General features: G+C 48.3%; 1 protein-coding gene across 3 annotated transcripts; it reads right to left on the bottom strand.

Moving 5' to 3' along the window:
- Window positions 1-10,517: 10,517 nt before the first annotated feature.
- Window positions 10,518-25,679, bottom strand: QPRT (quinolinate phosphoribosyltransferase). 3 transcript variants are annotated; one of them, XM_068967152.1, is made up of 4 exons: window positions 25,623-25,679; window positions 12,473-13,008; window positions 11,610-11,741; window positions 10,518-10,782 (listed from the first exon to the last, which is right to left on the bottom strand). In XM_068967152.1, exons 1-4 carry the CDS (start codon window positions 25,633-25,635, stop codon window positions 10,768-10,770), a joined length of 696 nt encoding a protein of 231 aa, XP_068823253.1. In that variant the 5' UTR covers window positions 25,636-25,679; the 3' UTR covers window positions 10,518-10,767. The 3 variants fall into 3 exon arrangements, with proteins under 3 accessions (XP_068823253.1, XP_068823252.1, XP_068823251.1); XM_068967151.1 differs by lacking the exon at window positions 10,518-10,782 and adding an exon at window positions 10,791-11,536; XM_068967150.1 differs by lacking the exon at window positions 10,518-10,782 and having other exon boundaries at window positions 10,791-11,741.
- Between the last annotated feature and the right edge of the window lie 343 nt (window positions 25,680-26,022).

Raw genomic sequence — 26,022 nt, 5'->3', positions numbered from 1 at the left:
GGCTGGCCAGGAGTCCCTCCCCCAGATTCATCCACACCCAGGAAATGCTGGGGGGGTAGAGGCCGACACTCTGCTCTTCCTGCCTGGAGGGCTGGGGAGCCTCCCTTCTCACTGCTTGGATGCCAGAAGTTGGAGGAGCAGTCAGGGAATCAACACCCGCTCCTCCCCTCCCACCGGAGGCTGAGGGACCCTGCCTTCTTCTCCCACCTCACACTCATCCTGTCTGTGTTCCTCCCAGCCTGGCCCAGCGGGTGGAGGAATCAGAACTGACCCCGCCCTCAGGGAGCTCTCAGTCTCTCTAGTGGCAGGCGTGGGGGTGGAGGGAGGTGAGATAAGACCGGAAGACACCAGTGATACAAGATCAGTCCCATCTCTGTCACTCACGATTGGCTAACAGTGTCACTTCTCCTTGTCACCATCAGCTAACCAGACCCTGTTGTGGGGACTCCGCCCACGAGGTGTGAACCGAAAGCTCAGAGCTTAGATGCCTGTGCACCAAGGGCTCAGTGGAGGGACAAGGCCCCAGTGCTCCGACCTGGCTCTATCACCCACTCAGTTGGAGAAAAGTAATTTTTGTATTACTGGGCCTCACATTCTTTCTCGTGACACACTGAGAGTTGAAAGTTAAACCAATGCTCTTTAGGAGCTCTCCTTGCTGTGATGTCTAAAGATACAATAAAATGAAAGATGGACTCATACACTCACGTGTGGATGAATGTCATCTCCCTGAGGCAGAGTCCAGCTTGCTGTCCCCCAAATCTCCTTTATGTCCCCAGACCCAGAACAGGATCTAAAATATAGCAGAAGCCCAAAGAAGGGAAACGGGAATGACTGTATAGATAGATAGATTAATAGACGCATTCATTTCACTCTTTCTCTTTTTCCTTTTTTTTTTTTGGCTGTTCTCCATGGCACATGGGATCCTTGTTCCCCTACCAGGGATAAAACTCATGTCCCCTGCGTTGGAAACCTGAAGTCTTAACCACTGGACGACCAAGGAAGTCCTCCTTTCTCCTCTTTATTTTGAACCTCTCTTCATTTTTAACACTGTCTTGTTACTTCCTCATGTTGAGTCCTTCTTCTGTGCCTTTCAGCATTTAAAATGTACTTCTTCAGGACTTCCCTGGTGATCAGTGGTTAAGACTCTGCGCTTCCAGTGCAAGGGACGCAGGTTCACTTCCTAGTCAGGGAACTAAGATCCCACATGCTACATGGCTAAGAGTTAAAAACAAATGAACAAAACCATAAAAATAAAGCGTACTTCCTGAATGGTCCTTTACCTAATAACTCTGGAGTCTTGAGTCAAGTTCTAGAGTTGTCTGCTCACTCTTATTCATGACAGCTGGCTTCCTCTTACGTTTTCTAAGCTAGGGCCATGAACTCAGCTTCAGCAGGGCCTTATGTATGGAAATCCATGTGACCAGCTCCAGGGTGTCTCTTTAGAGAGCTTCTGTGTTTGCTTCAGCCGAGGATGCTTCAGAGGAATCACCAAGCCTGACCACATTATTTGTTCATTTTTATTTGGGCTTCCAAGACTATACAAATTGTATAAATTTGAACCCCAGATTTACATGAAGACACACCTTTGCTTATGAACTCTCAGGGGAGCCTTTCCATTGCCACCAGTTCTCAGGGTGTGACCCACCAGGTTCTTTTGTGTTCCCTGGGCTGATGGAAAGGTGTTTTGCTTTTTTTTTTCTTTCTAGTCTGCATTTTCACTGAGAGTGTCACCCTTTAAGGGACTGAGCTGAATATTAAGGTCTCAGTTTTCAGTGCCCCAGGTAAATCTTCTCCAAAATATAGGTGGAGGTAAACCCCAAACTCCTTCTTTTTGCCAATATCTGCAACTGTCCATGAGTTCCCCCAACTCTGGTTTTCAATTTCCTCTTTGTGTGTGGCTCCGGGGGTTCCCCTTAGTTTCTTGAAACTTAGCTGTGCTTTGTAAAGGATGTTTGCTTGATGTTATGCAGCATTTCTCGATGTTTCACAGCAGGCATGTGCTTGTCAGATTAATACTATTCACAATATCACCAAAAACAGACGATTTCCTCTATAATCAAGGTCAAATCTTCACAGCCTAACTTCTGGAAAGACCCGTCTGCCCTAGCAGGCTACATTTGCTCCTCTCCCCATCACTCTGCAACCTGCTGCAGGCTTCTGTACACTTCCAGCATTCTCCAGAAACTGCTTTCCCCAAAACCAAGACCTGCATATGTTAATCAAAGGACACTACTCAGTCTCCCGTGAGCATCTTAAATATTTTGATTCCCTATCTCTTTTTTTGGCCACACCACATGTCACGGCAGATCTAGTTGCCTGACCAGGGATCGAAGGCGAGTCTGCTGCATTGAGAGCGAGGAGTCTTAGCCATTGGACCACCAGGGAAGTCCCTGGGTCAGATAAAGTTTCATGTTCCTGTACACTGTGGAATATTTTGCAGCATCTCTAGTTGTGAGGAGATGTCTGCAGGCATTGCCAAATGTCACCTGGGTGGGGAGGGGAGGGGAACCAACCTCTCAGATCTAAGTGACACATTTAATGCAGTTAACACACCTGCACACAGAGCTTGCAAACTGTCCAGGGAAAGGCCCACTGGGGAACTAGACCCACTCAGCTGCCAGGTAGAACCATGTGTGCCTCCTCTTACTGATTTTCAGGGGCACCAAGAAAGGATTAAGATGAAGAGATAAAACAACCAACCCTGGAGGAAATGATAGGGATAGAATTGGATAGTTAAACAAGTAGCTGTAGAAGTCCGAATAGGGACTATAGATAGAGAAGGAACCTAAGAAAGTTTGGGAGGGCATTGTAAGTTAATGATAGCTCAAGAAAGCTATTGGCGGAAGGAAATGGCAACCCACTCCAGTATTCTTGCCTGGAGAATCCCAGGGACAGAGGAGCCCGGTGCGCTGACGTCTATGGGGTGGCAGAGTCGGACACGACTGAAGCAACTCAGCAGCAGCAGCAGCAAGAAAGCTATTGGAACATTATTCAGTGAAGCAAGCTTGCTGCTGCTACTGCTGCTAAGTCGCTTCAGTCGTGTCCGACTCTGTGCAACCCCAGAGATGGCAGCCTACCAGGCTCTTCTGTCCCTGGGATTCTCCAGGCAAGAACACCGGAGTGGGTTGCCATTTCCTTCTCCAATGCATGAGAGTGAAAAGTGAAAGTGAAGTTGCTCAGTCGTGTCCAACTTCGCGATCCCATGGACTGCAGCCCACCAGGCTCCTCCATCCATGGGATTTTCCAAGCAAGAATACTGGAGTGGGGTGCCATTGCAGCTTGCTTAATTATAAAACCATAAACAAACCCGAAAGATATGCCCCAGGCCACTATATGGAAGAAATGTCACCATTCTTCTACTAACAAGGTAATCCTAGTTTGACCTCATAGGGTCAGACACATTCCTGCCTAATAAAACCGAGGACCTAAAGATGTATGCCTTACATCCGCATCTCCATCTACCTGAAGAAGGCGGTCTTCTCCCCTCCCCATTTTTTCATTATAAATTGTCTCCCACTCAATCCTAGCGGCAGAGCTCCCTCACCTGCCCACTTGTATCTCTTAAAACCGTTTTATATTAATAAATCTACTTCTTGCTATCACTTTGCCTCTCGCTGAATTCCTTCTGCACTGAGACACAAATACCTTGACCCTCAGTAAGTCCCAGACATCGGGTGAGTGATTCTAATTAAAAAATTGTGGATTCAAGTCCCAAACTGGGTTTTTGCCGGGTTCAAGTCCCAATCTGATGTAAATGGTTTCAGAAACAAATAAGATAATACACCATGAAACCAGCAGACGCTTCTAGGAAGACAACGTGTCACAATGTCTTTTGTGATTGAAAATTATAAATTATAATTTGGAAACTGCAAATTTGATTGCCCAAATGAAAAAATTAATCAAAAGAATGTATGGGTGGAAAGGTTTTTAAACATCTCTCAGGATGTAGAGAAAAATAATGTAAGAAACATTAAGAGATGAAGGATCAATTCATTTAATATTTACCTAGGGGCTTCCCTGGTGGTCCAGTGGCTAAGATTCTGTGCTCCCAATGCAGAGGGCCCGAGTTCGATCCCTGGTTGGGGAGCTAGATCCCACACGGTACAACAAAGATGGGAGATTCTGTGTGCCACAACTAAGACCTGGCTGGATCTTAGAAAAAGCAAAGGAATTCCAAAAATCATCTACTTTTGCTTCATTGACTATGTTAAAGCCTTTGACTGTGTCACAAGAAACTGTGGAAAATTCTTAAAGAGATGGGAATACCAGACCCCCTTACCTGCCTCCTGAAAAACCTGTATGCAGGACAAGAAGCAACAAAGCCAGACAGGGAACAATGGACTGGTTCAAAATTGGGAAAGGAGTATGTCCAGCCTGTACATTGTCACCTTGTTTATTTAATTTATATGCAAAGTACATCATGCAAAATGCCAGGCTGGGTGATTCACAAACTGGAATCAAGATTGTCTGGAGAAATAGCAATGACCTCAGATATGCAGATGACACAACTTTAATGGCAGAAAGCAAAGAGGAACTAAAGAGCCTCTTGATGAAGGTGAAAGAGGAGAGTGAAAATGCTGGCTTAAAACTAAAACATTCAAAAAATGGAAGATCATGGCATTCGGTCCCATCACTTCATGGCAAATAGATGGGGAAACAATGGAAACAATGACAAACTTTATTTTCTTGGGCTCCAAAATCACTATGGACAGTGACCACAGGCACGAAATTAAAAGACGATTTCTCCTTGGAAGAAAAGCTGTGACAAACCTAGACAGCGTTTTAAAAGCAGAGACATCATTTTTCTGACACAGGTCTGTATAGTTCAAAGCTATGGTTTTTCCAGTAGTCATGTAGCGATGTGAGACCATAGACCATAAAGAAGGCTGAGTGCCAAAGAGTTGATGCTTTTGAACTGTGGTGCTGGAGAAGACTCTTGAGAGTCCCTTGGACTGCAAGGAGATCAAACCAGTCCAATCCTAAAGGAAATCAACTCTAAATACTCATTGGAAAGACTGATGCTGAGGCTGAAGCTCCAATACTTTGGCCACCTGATGCAAAGAGCTAACTCATTAGAAAAGACCCTTATGCTGGGAAAGACTGAGGGCAAGAGGAGAAGCTGGTGACAGAGGATGAAATGGTTAGATGGCATCACTCGATGGACATGAGTTTGAGCAAATTCAAAGAGGTAGTAAAGGACAGGGAAGCCTGGTTTATTGCAGTTCACGGAATCGCAAAGAGTCGGACATGACTTAGTGACTGAATAAACAACAGAAGAATTATACAGATTCATCTGTATAATTACAGATTACAAAACTATCTGGTGCTCAGCAAGGTGAATTCACCACATCTCGAAAGCAGTAATAAGTGAAAAAGACAGGAGAAGATAAATGAACTGTCAGAAAAGATTATGGATTTTTTTTGGTTCTATTTTAATTATTGTATCCAGAGCATCACAGAACTGTTGCCTCAGATAAGCCACAAACAGTGCCTCTGCATCTTCTACCTTTCCCCCCATGGGCCTGTCATCCTTTGGAATTAGATTGGAATTTAAAAATGCAAGATTTGGTCTCGCCCTTGAAATCTTCCATCCATTTTGATAATTACTATACCAATAATACAAAAATAACTTTAGTACAATCCTTTACCTAAAAAGCTGCCAAAACTCAATGAATTCTCCTTCTGGCTCCTAATATTCCGAGAAAACAAAGCAAATCATGCAAAAAATAAAATAGATATTTCTGGTTCTTGGTGAGATTACAGTTCAGTTCAGTTCAGTTCAGTCGCTCAGTCGTGTCCGACTCTCTGCGACCCCATGAATCGCAGCACGCCAGGCCTCCCTGCCCATCACCAACTCCTGGACTTCACTCAAACTCACGTCCTTCGAGTCAGTGATGCCATCCAGCCATCTCATCCTCTGTCATCCCCTTCTCCTCCTGCCCCCAATCCCTCCCAGCATCAGGGTCTTTTCCAATGAGTCAACTCTTTGCGTGAGGTGGCCAAAGTACTGGAGTTTCAGCTTTATCATCATTCCTTTCAAAGAACACCCAGGACTGATCTCCTTTAGAATGAACTGGTTGGATCTCTTTGCAGTCCAAGGGGCTCTCAAGAGTCTTCTCCAACACCACAGTTCAAAAGCATCAATTCTTCAGTGCTCAGCTTTCTTTATAGTCCAACTCTCACATCCATACATGACCACAGGAAAAACCATAGCCTCGACTAGACGGACCTTTGCTGGCAAAGTAATGTCTCTGCTCTTGAATATGCTATCTAGGTTGGTCGTAACTTTCCAGTTAAGGGGGTTTTAAAATTGTTTTTGTTTTGTTTTAATGTGGGAAGCATGATTTTTATCCAGCCTTTAAGGAATCAACATTGTTCTTTCCTTATTTATTTTTGGCTACGATGGGTGTTCGTTACTGCAAGGGCTTTCTCTAATTGCTGTGTGTAGGTTTCTTGTTCCAGTGGTTTCTCTTGTTGCAGAGCATGGGTTCTAGAGCACAGGCTCAGTGGTTGTGGAGTACGGGCTTAGCTGCCCCACAGCATGTGGAATCTTCCCGGACAAGGGATCAAACCCGTGTCCCCTGCATTGGCAGGCGGATTCTTAACCACTGGACCACCAGGGAAGTTTCAGCATTGTTCTTTATATACTGATGTAATATTTCAAAAGAATCTTTTCTTTTGTTAATAAGCAGCCAAATATTAAGAAGCAAGTGATTTATGAGATAGATCTTTGTTAGTGCTAAGTCTTTTGAAAATTTTAGCTCAAGAGCTGGAAGAAGAAATAGGTTACCCAGTGACCCACCGAACTAGAGGTACATAAGAGGATCTCTGCCTCTGATCATTCCCTGAGTGTGCTGTACTAGATCCAGGGATCCAAAGAGGACTACCTACCTGAAATAAAGCCCATGTTACCTGGAGTAAATCTACTGTGCACAGAGATCAATGGAGATATTATTCAGAACCTCACGGTCAGATTCTCTTCAGATCTTTGTAGTTTGGTTTTACAAGCTGAGTTACTTAGGGCCTCAGAAAGCAGCTTTTAAAAGCAGTTACTGAATAACTGCCAAAATGTTCTATTCCTCAGGAAGTGATTGGAACGATGTACAGAGATGTTGAAACATTTATGGAATTTTACCTACTGTATTGTCCTGAAGGGCTAACAATAAATTAATATACATGTCCACACCACATAATAGCACAGTGGGATTTTTTAAAGATCCAGAGTTGAATTGTTTGCAGATACAATTTGGTTTGCTAGTAATGTCTTGCTGTTTTTAAATGCTTTCAGCTTTCTCTGGCCTTGACTCACTAAAAAGCTCATGCCCACTGAGTTCACGGGCTCTGCCAACCTACTTTGATCTCTTGTCTTCCCTGACCCTGTACACTTAGTGTTCCAGTGGTTGGGTTGGGTGGAGGGGTGGGAAGACAAATGGATGCATGGAAGGGGCATGGGTGGATGGAAGGGGCCTGGGTAGGTGAGTAAACGTTAGCAGAATGGGGTGGGGGCGGTGTGGAGCATGGAAAGTTTGGTGAGCTGAATGAGTCTTGGTGGTCTCTGGAGTACACAGGGTCTTGAAGTCACTGAGATACCTTAAGCAGTTGGAGGGGGAACTGATGAGGGGATTAAGCTGGAAAAGTGGGTGGAAGACACGCCTGGTGGACACTCCTCCTCAGCTTTCCTTCTTGGGCAGATGCTGCACATTATTCATAGCCTCTTAGCCTGCTGCTGCTACTGCTAAGTCGCTTCAGTCGTGTCCGACTCTGTGCGACCCCGTAGACGGCAGCCCACCAGGCTCCCCCATCCCTGGGATTCTCCAGGCAAGAACACTGGAGTGGGGTGCCATCGCCTTTGCCTCTTAGCCTAGGATCTTTGAAATCGGAAAGGAAGATGGAATCAGAGCAGAATGGACGGTGCTGTGACTGCAGTGCCCTCTGGTGGCCATAAGGGGATTTGGCGGTATTCTTAGGTATTTTTTTCATTGTCTATTCTCCCCTCGCCACTCCATTGTTTATTCTCTTCCCTACCCCGCCCCGCCCCCACACAGAGCCCCCCACTAGAATATAAACTCCATAAGACTAGGGCTTTTTCACCGTTTGCTCATTGTTGTATATCCAGCGTCTAAGACAGTGCCTGGCACATAGTAGGCTTTCAACAAATACTTATTTTTGAATCTGCTCCTCCACTTTATTGACCCTGAGCAACATTCTTAACTTCATAAAGCCTCAGTTTCCTGAGCAAACGCGAGATACTAACATCCCCACTCCCATAAGCATGAACTGAGAACGAGACCTACACGTGCTGAGCAAGGGCCCCCAGTTAAATAAACGTGCGCTCCCTTCTCCCCCAGCAGCCGGCAGTGATGATGCTGTATATGCTGCCTTGATTTGCACCTGATTTGATGGGCATGTTTGCTTTAATGGACATTGGCTTTATGCTGGGTGGGGGCAGCCTGTGGAAGTCATCTGAGCCTAGTCTCAGGCTGGTCAGGGAAGAAGGAAGATACCAGGTAGATACCAGGTGAAATGTGAGACTTTGGCCATTCACCCCTGTCTCCTCATTCTCACAGCCACACCCAGTTCTTCCTCTGGCCCTGAACCCATCAGGTTCCATCTGCCCCCTGAGCCTTTGCAGATACTATTTCTCCTACCTGCCCTCCCTTCTTGCTGACCACCTGCCATGACCCACATTCAAGCCCTCTGAGTAGCGGTATCAGCCTTCCCTTGGCCTGCCTACAGCCACTCTGGCCCCTTCAAATAGATCTTCCTGCAAATATGCTTATCTCATTTTCCAGTTTCAATCTGATTGTTCTTGGGACAGAGTCCAAGTCCTCTGACCTACCATTTTGTGGTCTGGATGCTGCCCAGCTCCTAGTCATCTCGCCTCTCCTGATCTCAGCCTCAAATCTTAACCAAACAATCCAAGCCATTTCCCACTTCTGACCCTTTGCCTACAGTCTCCTCTGCCTGGAAATCCACCCTTGCAAGGAGAGTATGAATTGTTTTTGCCTCCCTACGCTCCCTTTTCTTCTAGGCAGGTGGGGGAATCCCCTCCCAGTGCTTGCATTTAGGATCAGGCTGGGAGGACTGGTTCATTTTTCTGTTCAAGTGTGAGCTTGAGATTCAGCCTGGCAGCTTGCATTTTTTCTATTTTAATTGGGATGCTGTGGTTACCGCCCACATTCTCCGGTTGGCCACAGTTTGCTCCCCTGCGTCTTCTTCCAGCCTCCCCCATTTGTCTCACGTGCTTGGATCCTAGAGGCATTTGAGTTTGAGACTCCTAGTACACGTCTCCCTTCTGCCTCTACTAGACTCTGACTCCCTCTTGAGCCCAAGGCTTTTGCCTTTCAGTTCCCTGCTCATCTTGGGTCCCCATTTCTGTCCTGACACCCAGTTCCATGAGGGTTCAGCTATCCCCCTGCAGGTCGGAGGAGCTGGTCCTCGAAGATCTAAGATCCCTGGAGCAGGGAAGGCTGCCTGGCAGAGAGTGTCTTTGTTTCCTTGGAGGCAGGACAGGAGGACCCTAGGGTGGAAGTGTGTATCGCAGCATAGGTGTAGCCCAGGTGGCATCTCTGGTCCATGTCCTGTGAGAATAGCCCCTTTAGTTCAGGACATCGGCCAAGGCACCAGCCACTTCTGCCCGGCATCTTTGCTAGATGAATCTCCATGGTGTGCTCAGAGCCTGGCCATGGCAGGTGCTCAGCACACATCTGATGCTTGAAAGATGAAGGTATTGGCCTGTCTGGAGCTTTCCCATCTGGGGTAAGCTTGATGTTTTCTTGATCTGCTCCTTTCCCATCGCTGATCTCCAGGGTTGAAAAGGGGGCAGAAGGGTAGAATTGATCCCTCAAGACAGACTGGGACCCCCAGCCTTCCCCTGAAGAAGGAGCCTCTGTGGCTGAGACCTGTTTTTCTCTCCTCCTGGCAAAGGGTGGAGAAGAGAGTAGATTCTGGGAGGGGAGAGGTGACTCCAGACTGAAGCCCTTCCAGAAGGAAGCACCCTGGGGACCTTGACCCTTGGGGCCCTTCATGCTCTCGTTCCTCCCAGAGGCTCCCAGATGGGTCAGAGAGAGAGAGGTTCGAGGTGAGGGTAGGAATGGCCACACAAATGGGCAAGACCTCAGGGGTGCGGGTGTGCATGTGTGCTTGGGGGGCTGGATTTAGACCCTCTGCTTAGACCTCTGAGTCCTGACCTAGCACAGAATGAGGTTTGATATCTGAACACGGGCCCCCACCCATCCCTTCCTTACTCCCTAACTGACCTAGGCTCTGGTCCTCTCAGAGGCTCAGCAGCTGCGTATCTCTCCCAACTAATGATATCCTAAAAGGCCTTCAGCACCCAATGGGGGTTTCATCTGGAGAAGAATGGGTGGTGGAGTCTGTTGGGGACCCCAAAAGTGAGGAATGAACAAGTTCTCACGTCCAACCAAAGAGATGGTAATAGTAGCCAGAGGCGAAACGTGAAATACTTAGTCATCAGTACAACATGGGCATTAACCAAGTGTAATATTCCAGCTGGACATCAGACTGGGTCCACATATCCTTAAATATAAGAAACCATTGATTGTAAAACACACATCACGTTGCGTTGTGTTCTGTCATGTCCAAGTCTGCAACCGCATGGACTGTAGCCCACCAAGCTCCTCTGTCCATGAGATCTTCCAGGTAAGAATACTGGAGTGGGTTGCCATTTCCTTCTCCTGGGGAACTTCCCAACCCAGGGATCAAACCCACGTCTCTTGCATCTCCTGCATCAGCAGGCAGATTCTTTTATGTCTGCACCACCTGGGAAGCCCAGAAACACACACACTTACTCAAAAAGAAAACTGTCAAACCAGTCCTTTCTTAGTACTTACAATTTCTATTTTATGCTTGTTGGAAGACTAATTTCCACATAGATCGTTATCATGTTGTACCTATAACGGCATGCACAGACCACAAGGGCTACGTGACAACCCATGTCTGTCTGACAGGGACCATTAGACGCTGTTAGTTAAAGGCGACTTCAGTGTGTGAAGGGAAAAAAAAGTGCATCTTAGAACAGATGAATGATGGCAATTTCTAACATTTACTGAGCATTTACTCTGTGCTAATTACCACCCCCAAGAAGTCTGTAAGGTTGATTAGACCCATTTTACAGATTAGGAAACTGAAGTGAGCAGAGGTGAAGTCAGTCCTTCGCAGACCCCCAGGCAGCGCGTGGCAGAGCCAGCCTCAGCACAGTCTGATGCCAAAGTGTCCTATTGGCCACTGGACTTAAAGAAACCTTGAGGGTCCCATGAAACCACCTTATCCCACTGCCTGGGTAGCCTCCTTGGCTTTAGGAGCGGCGGGGGTGGGGCACTGGAGTGGCCCCTTCAGCAAACAGCTTGAGGGAGAAATCGAGGGCCGGGGCCGCCTGAGTCAGCATCCCCAAAGAGATGACATCGATGTGGGGCCCACAGAACTGCGGGAGGTTGTCCAGCGTGACGCCCCCGCTGGCCTCCACACTCACACTGGGGAACTGGGCCTTCAGCGCGGCGGCCGTGGGGTGCAGCTCCTGTGGGACACGAACCGGGGAGAGGTGAGAGCCCCTGACCCGGCCCCTCCCCAGAAAGCCGCCCCGGCCTCACCTCAGGCCTGAAGTTGTCCAGCAAGACGAGGTCCGCTCCTGCCTCGGCCGCCTCCACAGCCTCCTGCAGGCTGCTGCACTCCACCTCCACCTTCAGGGCGAAGTCGGCCGCCCGCCGTGCCGCCCGCACCGCCTGGCAGGCCGCAGGGGTGACAGTGAGACTGGGTGGCACCTGGCCGCCCCAGGGCAAGTGAGCTGGGACTGCCACGCGAAAGGCTCCAGATAGATAATGAGCTTGGGGTTCACGGCAACCCACTCCCGTATTCTTGCCTTGAGGATCCCATGGACAGAGGAGCCTGGCGGGCCACAGACCATGGGGTGGCAAAGAGTCAGACACGACTGAGTGACTAACACTTGGGGTTCATGAGGAAACGGGGCGTGCAAATGGCTTTTTGCACATTAGCACACACACATTAGGTGAAACCACATGAAATTACCATTTTTGTGAGGCAAAAAAAGGCCAGATTCAGCACACTTTGGCATTTGGACCTGAGTTCAATCGACTCAGAATATTAAGACTCGAAAAGGTCTTCAAGCACAGTTTCACATAAAGGAAACAGGTCCAGGGAGTTTGAGTGACCTGCCTAAGGTTGTAGAGTCATCAACACTGGCTTCCAATAATTCGTCCTTTGCCCTGGAGCATCATACCAACCAGCTGAGGAAGGCTGGAGAAGAAGCAAGTCCAACCCCTCCCTTCACAGATGGAACCTCTGAGGGGTCGAGGAGTCTCACATCCCACCCGGCCCCAGGCCATCACTGTTTCACCAAGGAGTGGCTGGGGGTCCCTGGTAGCGGGGAAGGACTGTGATGGGGGCTGGGGTTGGAGCAGGGCCAGGGTAGGGACTCAGCTGGACAGACAGACACCTTTTTCACACCACCGGCTGCCATGACATGGTTGTCCTTCACCATCACCAGCCCGCCAAGGTCGTAGCGGTGAGCGGCAGCCCCGCCCACTAGGAGCCCGTATTTCTCCACCAGCCGGAAGCCTGGGGTAGTCTTCCTCGTGCCTGCCACATGCCCGGCCCAGCCGGTCCCCCTGGCAGTCTCTACCGCAGCAGCAGCCATGCTGGCAACTCCGCTGCAGCGGGCCAGCGTGTTAAGGGCCACCCGCTCCCCCAGCAGCAGGCAGTGGGCAGGGCCCCAGACCTCGGCCACTTTGGCCACAGGCACCAGCTTTGATCCCTCAGGGAGGAACCAGGAGACCTGGCAGTTGACTTGGGCAAAGATGGCATCAAAGAAGGGCCTCCCTGCCAGCACCCCTGGGGACTTGGCCCACAGCACCGCCTGCGAGGGGGCTGTCCCCGAGACCAAGGCCACGTAGTTGAGGCCTGGGCAGTCCTCTCGGAACCAGCTGTCTGCCAGGGCGGCCAGAGTGGCAGGAGGCAGCAGACGCGCCAGGCCTGGGAGGGAAAGAGAGAGAATGGCATTACATGTTGGCTGCCTTTCTGATAGTCGAGTGACGGTCAAAATATTTAACCGCTGGCTGAATTGGGCACTAGCCAGTCAGGGTGAAGATCTGGGGGTCCTGGGAGAGGGGCTGAGGCACTGGGTAGGCCTTGTAAGCTGAACAATGTTGCCAGATTGACCGAATGAAAATACAGGACACCTAGTTAAATTGATGTATTTATTTATTTTTGGCTGCACGGGCTGTTCATTGCTGTGTGCAATCTCTGTGCAACAAGGGGCTACTCTCGAGTTACAGTACGCAGGCACCACTGTGGTGGTTTCTCTTGTTGCAGATCGTAGACTGCAGGGTGCTCTGGCTCATGTGAGAGCTTCCGGGACCAGGGATCGAACCTGTGTCCCTTGCATTGGCAGGCGGATTCTTAACCACTGAACCACCAGGAAGTCTCCTAGTTAAATTTAAATTTCTGACAAACATCAAAGTTTTTTTAGTATAAATATATTCTAGGCAATATTTAGGACATGCTTTCTCTTCAAAATTGTCTGTCAGTTATCTGAGATTCAACTGAGTGCCCTGTATTGTATCTGGTAAACCTAATGCTGGATCAACAGCTATTTGTCAACTATAAGAGACATGCAGCCACCTAAAATGTCATTCTGTGGCTTTTCCATCTGCCTATCATAGAAGGATGGGTTATTTATTAGCTGAAGCTCCCAGGAGAACATGAGCTGTATGTCTTTCCGATCCCTGTCTTCTCCATAGCACCAAGAATTTTAAAGCTGGATGTTCAGCTTTTTATAGACGTGGAGACTGAGGACCAGAAAGGAAAGGCAAGTCAACTGAGGTCACAAAGCAAACTGACAGCAGAGTGAGACTAGCCGGGCCTCAGGGTCATGGGCATCTGTGCTTCACCTTTGCCCTCCAAAACATGCCTTCTCTCTAGAGATGGAGTAGTATAAGGAGGAAAGAACATGGGGAGATTGTGTTTGAGCCTTTGCTTTTCGAGACAGAGCTTCAGGAGTGTGGCCGAGCCCTCTAAGCGTTAAGGACAAAGTGTTCTCTGAGGTCCTTACTGCTGGTTTGCAGGGCCCCTGTGTCTGTTGAAATGAGTGGGGTGACCACACAATGGTGCAACATTGCCATCTGTTAGTCAAGAGAAGAACTACAGCCTTGTGGAGGGCGCTGCAGATGGACTCAGCTTGAAGTGGGCGGAGGTGACAATTTGATAGCCTGTAAAGGGGGTTGTTTGTTTCCCCTACTTTCACTCCAAGTTGAAGATTTTGTCTTTTGGCCACGCCACATGTGGGGATCTTAGTCCTCCCCGCCGCTGCAAGGATTGAACCCATACCCCCTGCATTGGGAGCATGGAATCTTAACCACTGGACCACCAGGAAGTCCTGCTCCAAGTTGAAGTTAAGGCCAGTCTGGCTTGCTCTACTCTCAGAAGGTGCATGCCTGCTCAGTCGCTCAGTCGTGTCTGACTCTTTGTGACCCCGAGGACTGTAGCCTGCCACATTCCTCTGTCCATGGAATTTTCCAGGCAAGAATACTGGAGTGTTGCCATCTCTTGCATTGGCAGGTGGATTCTTTACCACTCAGCCATCTGCGAAGCCCAAAGCCCTTCTTTTTCAGCCTTTCTTTCCCAAAACCAAGCACCTGCCCCTCCCCACCCCAGCCACAGATCTCTGTGCTTTCACCTGACCCTCCTTCCCCATGTTCTTCTCTGCAACGACCCAAGTGGCTTCTCATTCCCTCCTCAGAACCAGCTGTGCCCTGGCCAGGTGCTGGGAACAAAGTCAATGAAAAAGACATAGTCCTGTCTCCACCATTCACGATCCAGCCAGGCAAAAGGCCAGTGAACAAAGAGCAGAGGTGGATGCAAAGGCCTCCACTCCATTCAGACCCAGGTGCTGTGATGTTTACTTTTTAAAGTGAATTTGAATGTTTGGACTGGTGAGTATCAGATAAACGAACTGTGATGCATGTATACAATGGAATTCGACTTGGCAATGAAAAACGAAATGAACTACTGATACACCTAACAGGCACACATCTCAAATGCATTATTCTAAGTAAAGAAGCCAGATTCAAAAAGCGACACGCTGGGACTTCCCTGGTGGCCCAGTGGTTAAGAATTTGCCTTCCAATGCAGGGGACCCCGAATGCTGTGATGAAAACCCAGCGCAGCCAAAACAAAAAGTGACATGTTATTTGAGTCCATCTATGTAGCTATGTTCTGGAAAAAGCAAAATGATACAACAGAGAACAGAACAGGGGTTGCCTGAGGGCAGGGGAGGGGCTGGCCACAAAGGGAGCAGCACCCAGTCGGGGGGTGTGATTGAACTAGCCTAGATTTTGTCTATGATGGTGGCGACAATACTGATGCACTTGTCATGACTCATAGAAGTTGACACAGGAAAGGGTGAATTTTACTGTCTGTGGTTATATCTCATTAAACCTGACTTTCAAAATCAAACCGTAAAAACGGAAATTTAAGTGGATCGCTCTCCCGCTCAAAGCCTCACTTTCATTGTATCAGTGCCAGCTCTCTTGACTTCTTTCCATTTTTCATTTATTCTTTGGACAAATCCTTGCTGAGCGCTAGCTCTGTGCCAGGTACTAACTGCTGGGTGGCAGAATGGGCAGCTCTTTCTCTTAGCTTTCAGGCCTTCGCCTATGGTATTCTAAGGTTGTTCCTGCCCCCTGAAGTCCTTTTCCTCACCCTCACCCCAGACGCCTCCTTCACCTCTCAGTCCTCTTCAGATCTTCCCTTAGACATCACTTCCTTGGCCGGGGGCTCTCACAGACCCCCTAAACCAGGTCACGTGCTCACGCAGCTCCTTGTTCATCCGTCAATGTCATCTTCTGCTGGTGTTTTCTCCCCGGGGCCAAGAGGTCCACTGATTTTTCTGCTATAGCCCAAGTGCCTGGCACGCTGACCCAAACAAGTGTGCGGCTTGCATATTGACAATTTCATATTATTTAAAAATTATTTACTTTTGGCTGCACTGGGTTTTCGTTGCTGCAAAGGCTTTTCTCTAGTTGTGCCTAGAGGCTTCTCATTGCAGTGGCTTCTCTGGGTGCGGAGTATGAGCTCCAGGGCGGTGGGCTTCAATAGTTGTGGCCCGAGGACTTCATTGCCCCCAAGGAATGTGGAATCTTCCTGGACTGGAGATCAAACTCATCGTGTTTCCTGCATTGGCAGGCAGATTCTTAACCACTGGACCGTCAGGGAAGTCCAGTTTCACATTATTTTTATCTTTCGGTCATGCGAAAGGCATGTGGGATCTTAATTCCCCCACCGGGGATCAAACTTGCACCCCATCGGCAGAGCCTAGTCTTAACCACTGGACCACCAGGGAAGTCCCCTTATATTGTTTAGTTTGAAATTAAGTGTTTGATGATACTTATCTGAGCAGAGAGGTGGCACAGTGGAAGGAATCAGAGCCCAGACTCCAGGACCACTCAGTATGGGTTCCAATATTCTTCTATTACATTTAACTAAGTGATCCTGGGCAGGTGGCTCTACCTTTCAGGGGACCTTCTGTGTACCAACTGTAATAGGAATAACACTGATAACCCCATAGACTTGTTATGAAAATTCAGGGAGTTTATATTTCTAACATCCTCAAGAACACAAAGGAAATTCAACCCTGAATATTCACTGGAAGCACTGATGCTGAAGCTCTAATACTTTGGCCACAGGATGCAAAGAGCTGACTCACTGGAAAAGACTCTGATGGCTGGGAAAGATTGAAGGCGGGAGAAGGGGGCAAGAGGATGAGGTGGTTGGATGGCATCACTGACTCAATGGACATCAATTTGAGCAAGCTCCGGGAGATGCTGAAGGACGGGGAAGCCTGGCGTGCTGTAGTCCATGGGGTTGCAGAGTCAGACACGACTGAGTGACTGAACAACAGCAGGAACGCTGGCATACAGCAGGTGTGTTTGCTGATGGGATGAATGAAGCATTTACCCAGAGCGAAAAGGAAGAAATGACTAACCGTCCCTGAGGAAGCGGGGAGTCTTAGTGGTCTTAAAGGATGAGTCATGTTTGCCAGGCAGGGGTGAGAGGGTGGGGAGGAGGGAGGGCAAGACACAAAAGAGCAAGTGCTCGAGGTTCAGAAGCAAGAAGATAAAGGAGGTAAGGGAGGGCTGTAGAGGATTCATGGGAGAAATGTCTCAAGCTTGAGGTCAGAGTGAAAAGGGGGCTAAACCAATTAGCGGAGAACTTTGGACAAATCCTGGGGGTCATCATAGAATTTTAAAAGAGGGAATGGTATGATTATGACTTAGTTCTAGAAAGGTCACTTCAGCCATCAACTGGAGACGGGTTGGGAGGCAAAAGGAGGCTGCGGCAACTGGCCGGACAGAAAGTGAGGAAGCCCTGAACTGGGCAGAAACCAATGGAGGAGCCGGGGCGGGGTGGGGGTAGGGGTTGGGGCAGATGGAAGATCGTTTCTGAGGCAGAAGCCACATGGTCACGGGAAAGAAGGGGCCGGGGAGGGAAGTTGAGAAAGGAGGGCCCTCCCCCTGGGCTGCACTTCGGAAGCCCCTGGGAGCTTTCCGGACTCTGCTGCTCAGGTCCATCCCAGATCAATCGAATCAAAATCTTTCCAGGGCGGTTCCCATGAACCCAAGTTTTGGAAATGCTCCCCATGGGATTCAGATGCACAGAAAGGTTAAGAACAAGTGCTCACACAAAACCACCTGTTGTATACCTTGGTTTATATGAAACATCCAGAAAAGGTGAATGGAGAGAGACAAGACATCAGATGAGTGATTGTCTGGGGCCAAAAATTAAACATGGGATCTTACTGGGGTGATATGGTCTGGTGATGGTGGCATAACTTGGTAAATTTACCAAAAAGCGTTGAATTGCTTACTTAAATAAAAACAAGCACCAATACTCTGCCAAAAGGCAGGAATCATTTTGCAACCTTAGTAACCTGGTGGATCCAAGGACTGGATCAAAAGCCAACATCAAGAGGAAAGTCAACCAGATACTGGGCACTCCGGACAGAACACTCCCCAACCTGTGGAATATTCTTGGCAAAACAGCTCAACCAGAATCAGATCACACTTCTAACGCAACCACCAATTCACAAGAAAACTGGAAGACAGGAGAATATGTTAAACCATACCACTGGGATACAGCCAGCCAAACTCAGACCATAGGAAACTCTCTAGAATATAGCCCAGTTTCTTCTCTGTGCATGTGTGCTAAGTCATTTCAGTTGGGTCTGTCTCTTTGGCGCCCTATGGGCTATAGCTCACCAGGCTTCTGTGTCCATGGGATTCTCTAGGCAAGAATACTGGAGTGGGGTACCATACCCTCCCCCAGAGGATTTTCCCAACCCCAGGATCCAACCTGAGTCCCTTACAGTCTCCTGCATTGGCCAGAGTGTTCTTTACCTCTAGCACCACCCATACATTGTAAGGAAAACCAAAGATTAAAAGAATCTAAACCCACACTAACCAATCACAATAGATCTTATTTGGATCCTACTTCAACCAAACAAATGGAAATCAAATTAGAACATTTACAAAACAGTTAAAAATTCGAACACTGACTGGGTATTTGGTAACATTAAGGAAATATTTTTTGAAGTGGGTTATGGTCGTGATACAAAAAAAAATTATATTTTAAAAACAGTTTAAAAATAACAAAATATTGAGATATTTATGTATGGAAATATTTGAGACCTGGGTTTCCTTTAAGATAGTCTTGGAAGTTAGAAATTAAAGGGAATGGGGACTTCCCTGGCAGTCCAGTGGTTAAGACTCCATCCTTTCCCTGCAAGGGGAACAGGTTCAATCCCTGGTCAAGGAACTAAGAGCCTACATGTGGAGTGGCACTGCCAAAAGAAAAGGGTGGGGGAGTATGGATGGGACTGGATTGGCCAAAAGTTGGTGGTTGTTGAAGCTGGATGATGAGTATGTGAGAATTCATCATACTTTTCTATCTACCTTGTGTACATTTGAAGTTTCTCTATAATGAAAAAGTAAAACATAAAAATGGAAAGGAGAGAGAGGACCTTCGCTTAGGATAAGGTCAAAGAAATTTTGGGGGAGGATGAATAGAGCAGTGATTCTCAACCTTGGCTATACAATGGAATTATCCAGAGAGCTGTGCCAAATGTATATAATGTTTTGGCCCCACCCCCAGAGATTCTAATGTAACTGGTCTGGAATGTGGTAACTTAATTCTAATTCATAACAGAATTGAGAGCTTCCGAACCACAGGACGAGAACCTGTGTGACTACTATACCTTGGTGAGCGCCAGATGCCTGGCACTTGCTATATATATGTGTAGTGTGCTGTGCTTAGTCGCGATCTTTGCAACCCCATGGACTGTAGCTTGCCAGGTTCCTCTGTCCGTGGGGATTCTCCAGGCCACTGGAGTGGGTAGCTTATTGTTTCTCCAGGGGAACTTCCCGACCCAGAATCAAACCGAGGTCTCCTGCATTGCAGGCAGATTCTTTAACCAGCTAAGCTACCTGGGAAGTCTATATATGTATATATACACAAAGTCACAAATCCTACCTACTGCCCTTCTTCATGATAGAGGTTACTAAGACAGAGAACCTAGGTTCAGAAATGCAAAGGGAAATTACCTAAAGAACAGAGCTAGAAAATAGGACTTTCCTGGTGGCCCACTGGTTAGGACTCTGTGCTTTCACTGCAGAGGGCCTGGTTTCAATCCCTGGTTGGGGAACTAAGATCTCGTAGGCCATGCATTACAGCAAAACAAAACAAACAAACAAAAAAAAAATTAGAAGATAAGAAAAGGAAATGACCAGCGTGGACCCTGGTCTTCCCTGTCCAAAGAAGGTAGTTTTAGCTTTAGAACCACACTGCCTCCTCCAGCAGGGCTTCCTGTCTGGCTCTCTTAGGCAAGATCAGCTATTGTAAATGCAGAATGTTCCTGAAAAACAAATAAGTACATCTGGATTTCTTTAAGCCCCAACTCTCTTGTGCATTTCGAACCACAGAAATTCCTGTGGGGAGCTTTGAAAATAAGGCTCTCCTAATTAGCTGCTGAAGCTGAAAGGAACTGCACAAGAGAAGCAGGCTGTTTTTGCAGCTGCCTGAGCAGAAGTCGCAGCACTGAGGAAACAGCTGTAAGCCCTGTCGGTCCCGTTTTTATCCTCGCTGTTTTTCTATGTAAATAGTCTCTCAAGACACCTGAACTTCAGAGATTATAGTGTGACCCCGTGAGGTGTCACCTTGATCTCTCAAGGCAATACTTTCTTCACTGGTTATTCCAGAATTTTTAAAAATATTGGCATCTCTGGGACTCCCCTAATAGTACAGTGTTAAGACTCTGTACTTCCACTGCAGGGGGAAAGGATTTGAAAAACTGGCATCTCTGTTTTTGAGGGAATCTGAAGCATCTGGACGGGGGTGGGGTGGGGGAAGTTGGGCTTCCCAGGTGGCGCTAGATGTAAAGAATCCGCCTGCCTCTTGCTGGACGAAGAGATGAGGGTTCGATCCCTAAGTCAGGAAGATCTCCTGGAGGAGGAAATGGCAACCCACTTGAGTATTCTTGCCTGGGAAATCTCATGGAAAGAGAAGCCTGGTAGGCTACAATCCATGGGGTCACAAAGAGGCAGACATGACTGAACCGACTGAGCATGCACACACACAAAGCATCTGGGGAAATTTCCTGCATTTATTTCTTTACAAATAATGTAAAAAGATGCAGGTAAACTGAAGACTCTGGCAGAATATTTGAAGATTCCTCCTCCCTCCTCCCACCACTGGCACTTTTGCTATTCTCATCTGGATTCTGGATTGTTGACTGATTTTTTAAAAAATGTTCCCCGTTCTTTATTTGGCTGCATCAGGTCTTAATTGCGCCGGGTCTTAATTACGGCAGCACTTGCCATCTTCTGTTGTAGTACACAAACCTCTCTAATGGTTTGGAATGGAATGCTTGACTCTGGAATGCTTGGCTCAGTAGTTGTGGCAAATGGGCCTAGTTGCTCCAACGGATGTGGAATCTTAGTTTCCCGACCAGGGATCAAACCAGCAACCCATGCATTCCAAGGTGGATTCTTAACCACTGGACCACCAGAGAATCCCTATTAACTGATTTTTCTATGTTGCCCTAACTGGCCAGTGACTTGGTACCAAGAGCGAATGGGCTAGAATCAGAGCTCCCATCCCTGCATCTTTCCTCCAATCATGTAATAAGTACTTGATCATGCTTTTGATGAACTGGCACAAAGGCAGGTTCTACAAATGCATGTAAGACAAATACCACAAGTTTCTGTTCTTAATTTGATGTATGACCGGGTGTAACCGTGTGTAACCATATGGCTTGTGCTTGGAACAACAGTGACTTATATGAGGCTGACAAAATGTTCCAGCTAAAAGCAAGTGATGATGGTTTTCCCCAACTGACTGGAAAAAAAAATTTAAATAGATGTCAGTTTTAAAGGTTTTGCATTTATAGGTTTTTCTTAAAACTCTGGTGCCTGCTACTACTTGTCTATAATAGAATCTGAAGTGACATCGTGTATAATAAGAATAACCGCTAACACATATTGTCCTTCCCTAGCCCTGTCCCAAGCATTTTCTACATATTAATACATTTAATCCTCCCAACAACACTCATAAGGTAGGTACTATTATTATCCCCCTTTTACAAATAAGGAAACTGAGGCACTGAATAAGAAAGTAATTTGCCCAAAGTTCACACAGGTCCGAAGTGTGTGAAGGCAGGATAAGTCTAGGCAGGCTGACCCAGAGTCCCCTCACTTATCCCACCTTATCATATAATTCACTCAATTATTTTTTAATTATTATATATTTATTATATCACTATTCACAGAATTCTACAAGCCAATCCAGGGGTCCAGCGTTCTGTCTCCTGGTGCAGTAGGAATAGCCTGGATGGGGGGCAGGGGAGGGGTTGGTCGGAAATGCCTGATTCAAATCCCGGCTCCATCACCTACATGGTGGGTGACCTAAGGCAATTTCCTAACCTCTCTGAGAGTCAATTTCATGAAAAAAAGCACAGGGTAACAATAAGGAGGAAATGGGCGGCTCATGTTAAGGGCCTGAGCCAACACCCACTCAGCTGGTGTCTTTGAACCCAGGGGTCTGACTCTGGCAGCTTTGTTCTCCCATCTACTTATTTGTTGATCCATTTGGCAAACACCAGATGGAGACAGAGGCTGGTTAGCACCCTGGCTTCCAGATAAAAAGTTTTCTTTTCCCTTTCTCTCCCTAGAGAGGCGAAATGACCTCCAAAGAGAGCCAAAGGGGATTGCCTGTCACACAAGTGGTAAAACAATCTACAGGGCTTCAGACAAGGAGAGGAGACCTGCTGTTAAAGAGAGAGCAGTAAGAGAAGGCTGGGGCTGGATGGGCAGAGGAAGGCCTGAGGCTTATGGAGCTGAAGGTGCACATGGTGAGAGAGAGGGCTGAGTGGGAGGAAGGGGCCAGACTGAGCAGGCCCTGAATAACAGGAAACAGTTAGGGTCTCACTTAACAGGCAATGGCAAATTCATCAAACTTTTGATCTGAAGTCACATGATGAAAAATGCACTTTTAAGTTTTCATGTGCAAGTTGTACCTAGGATTCTTTTTTTTTAAGATTTTTAAAAATATTTATTTATTTATTTAAATAAATGCTGTGCCAGGTCTTAGTTGCAGCCTCCCCCTGCCCCACCCCTCCCAGGATCTTTGATCTTCACTGTGACAAGTGAGATCTTTTTAGTTTTGGCGTGTGGGATATTTAGCTGTGGTGTGTGGAATCTAGTTTCCTGACCAGGAATCAAACTAGGCCCCCTACATTGGGAGCCTAGAGTCTTAGCCACTGGACCACCTGGGAAGTCTCATGCCTAGGGTTCTTGAAAGATGTAATGTGCTTAGTCTCTCCAGTTGTGTCCAACTCTTTGCAACTGCATGGACTGTAGCCCGCCAGATTCCTCTGTCCATGGAGCTCTCCAGGCAAGAATACTGGAGAGGGTTGTCACGCCCTCCTCCAGGAGATCTTCCCAACCCAGGGACTGAACCCAGGTCTCCCACATTGCAGGCAGATTCTTTACTGTCTGAGCCACCTGGGAAGCCCTGAAAGATATAAGTTGCAAAGCTATTGCAACAGCCTAGGCAAGGAAGCAGCTGCTGCTACTGCTAAGTCACTTCAGTCATGTCCGACTCTGTGTGACCCCATAGACGGCAGCCCACCAGGCTCCGCCGTCCCTGGGATTCTCCAGGCAAGAACACTGGAGTGGGTTGCCATTTCCTTCTCCAAGGCAAGGAAGCAGCGAACCAAGATAAAGGGTAAAGGGAGAACCTCTGTTTACAGGGACTGCCTCCTGCATTCCACACCCCCAGACCTGGGATTCCGCCCCCTGCTCACACTTTGGCCACCAGCCTACCACCTGCTTCTCCTTCTTCTTTTAAAATTTGAAGGGAGAAGGGAGCGGGGTTCAGGATGGGGAACACGTGTATACCTGTGGCGGATTCATGTTGATGTATGGCAAAACCAATACAATATTGTAAAGTAATTAACCTCCAATTAAAATAAATAAATTCATATTTAAAAAAATAAATAGATAAAATAAAATTTGGCTGTGCCGGGTCTTGGTCACTGCAGTGTGCAGGATCTTTAGTTGCAGTATGCAGGATCTTGTTCCCTGACCAGGGATTGAACCAAGGTCCCCTGCATTGGGAGCACAGAGTCTTGGCCCCTGGACCGCCAGGGAAGTCCCAGCCTGCCATCTGCTTTTAGCCCAACTCTGTCCTCGCCCCTCCTCTCCTCTGCGTCCCCAGCCTTTGCCTCACCCCACTGATCTCACTACTCCTTCCTGGCTGAACTCCCGGTCAGTGATCCCAGCACCAACCCTTCTGGCTGGGTTAAACATCAGTGTCACCTCATGCGTGAAGGCCGCCACTCAGAGGAAGGCTCCCCCAGAGGGAGGCGGGACCAGAAAGACGTGGCAGTAGATCCATAGCACACAGCAACTGTCTGGATATTGGGGTTCAAGGGAGAGGGAGCTGTCAAAGGTGACCTGAGGTTTCCGGTCTGAGTGGGAAGCTGGCGAGACATGAACAGAAATGGAGCTGGTGGCACCAGAGGAGTTTGAGTTGACACACCAAGCACATTTCCCCAAAATGGAACTGGAACCTGGGGTGGCCTCGGAGCTGGAGAGACGACTGTGAGGACCCAACACCATCACCAGTGTAACTGCACTGAGTGATCTCTGTACCAGGCGCCTGATGTGTATTATCTCATTTAATCCTCACCACAACCCGAGGGTAGGCACTGTTTTCACATGACCCAATGAGGAAACCGAGGCACAGCGAGGCTAAGGATCTTGTGCAAGGTCACACAACTGGCTGGTGGCAGGGATGGGACCTGAACCCCAGCTCTAACTCTGAGATCATTTCTTTAAAAAAAAAAATAATAATTTGTTTATTTACTTAATTTTGGTTGCGCTGGGTCTTTGTTGCTGCACACCAGCTTTCTATAGTTGCAGTGAGCGGGGGGGCTACTCTTGGTGACAGCGCACAGGCTTCTCATTGTGGCAGCTTCTCTTGTCGGGAGCACAGGCTCTAGGCCCACGGGCTTCAGTAGTTGCAGCGCGCAGGCTCAGTAGCTCCGGGCACACAGAGTTTAGGAGTCCGCGGCCTGTGGGATCTTCCCAGATCAGGGATTGATCCCGTGTTCCCTGCATTGGCAGGCGGATTCCTATCCACTGTACCACCAGGGAAGTCCTCTGAGATAATTTCTAAACTAAGAACTGGTCTTGACCCCCCAAGAGCTGGTTCCACGGCCAAGCCAGAGGGGCCAGGTGTGGGCCCTGAAGAAGCGTTGGACCAGGAGAGGGAGGCCAGAGCTGGGGAAGGGGAAGCCTGAGGAGAGGACTGTGAAGCTGCAGGGAGCCCTCCATGTTCCTGTCACTCCCTGCCCCCACCCCCAACCTGAGGAGCAGGAAACTATTAATAGTATTATCATTTTGCAGATACAAGGAAATGGGGCCCTGAGACCTCAACTGACTGGCTCAAGGTCACACAGCCCATTCCTAGTGGAGCTTGGATTCGAACAGGAGGCTTTTTGACTCCAAAGCCTGGCCTGTGCCATCCTGCATCCAGCCTCCTCTGGGCATCACTCCTCACATGCGTTAGAATCCCAGGACTCACAGGACTCAGGCCCCCTCCCCCGCCCTCGCGGTGCATGGGACAGGACTTTGCCTCACTCCTCCAGAGTTGTTAGCGAGGGACAAAGTCCGGAGCTGCTCCAGCCTCCCACTACCCTGCACCTTCAGCACCCCCAAAGATGTGGCCACTTCTAGGCCATCCCCGAATTTCCCAGAGGTCAAGCCCCTTTCTTCCCCAGAGCTCAACTGAGGACCCGTGGTGGAGAGAGAAACTAGAGTGAGATGAGGCCTTTGGAGGGCAGAAAAGAGTGCTTGGGGTCAGAGAGACTGGAGGGAGACAGGGGTAGGTAAAAGAGTAGCTGGTCTAGCGGAGACTCGATCTCGGAGGAGGAAGGCTGGGGATGGAGGCGAGATGGGATGCGGGGATGGGTGGAAGAGGGGCAGAAGGTGGTGCAGGGACATAGGGGAGAGAGGTCTGGGAGGCTTCTTTACCTTCAGGGTCCATGAGAGCTTGGAGCTGGCCGACTGGTGTGTCCACTGCTGGATCCAATGTTTGGAGAGGCCGGAAGCTGGGGGTGGGGCTGCTGGAGGGAGGTGGGTGGGGCCAGTCTGACCAGCCCTGTCACCCCACCAGAGCCCTGCCCCTGTCTGGGGCTCCCTCCTGCCTCCAGGACACTCAGCCACAATAGCTCAGAAGTCCTCTCCTCTTTGAGCGGAAGGTTCCTATTCTTGCCAGTCACCAGCCTCCCCAGCCCTGCCCCAGGGCTGTGCTCCCTCCGAGGGTTGGAGAGCATTTTTATAAAAAAAAATAATAATAATTTTATTATTTAGTTTTGGCCGCGCTGGGTCTTCGTTGCTCACTGGCTTTGCTCAAGTTGCGGTGGGCGGGGTC

Source organism: Capricornis sumatraensis, chromosome 3 (assembly GCF_032405125.1).
Source record: "Capricornis sumatraensis isolate serow.1 chromosome 3, serow.2, whole genome shotgun sequence".
Taxonomy (NCBI): domain Eukaryota; kingdom Metazoa; phylum Chordata; class Mammalia; order Artiodactyla; family Bovidae; genus Capricornis; species Capricornis sumatraensis.
Note: the sequence above shows the minus strand (reverse complement) of the source record. Positions and strands in the feature narration are given on the sequence as shown.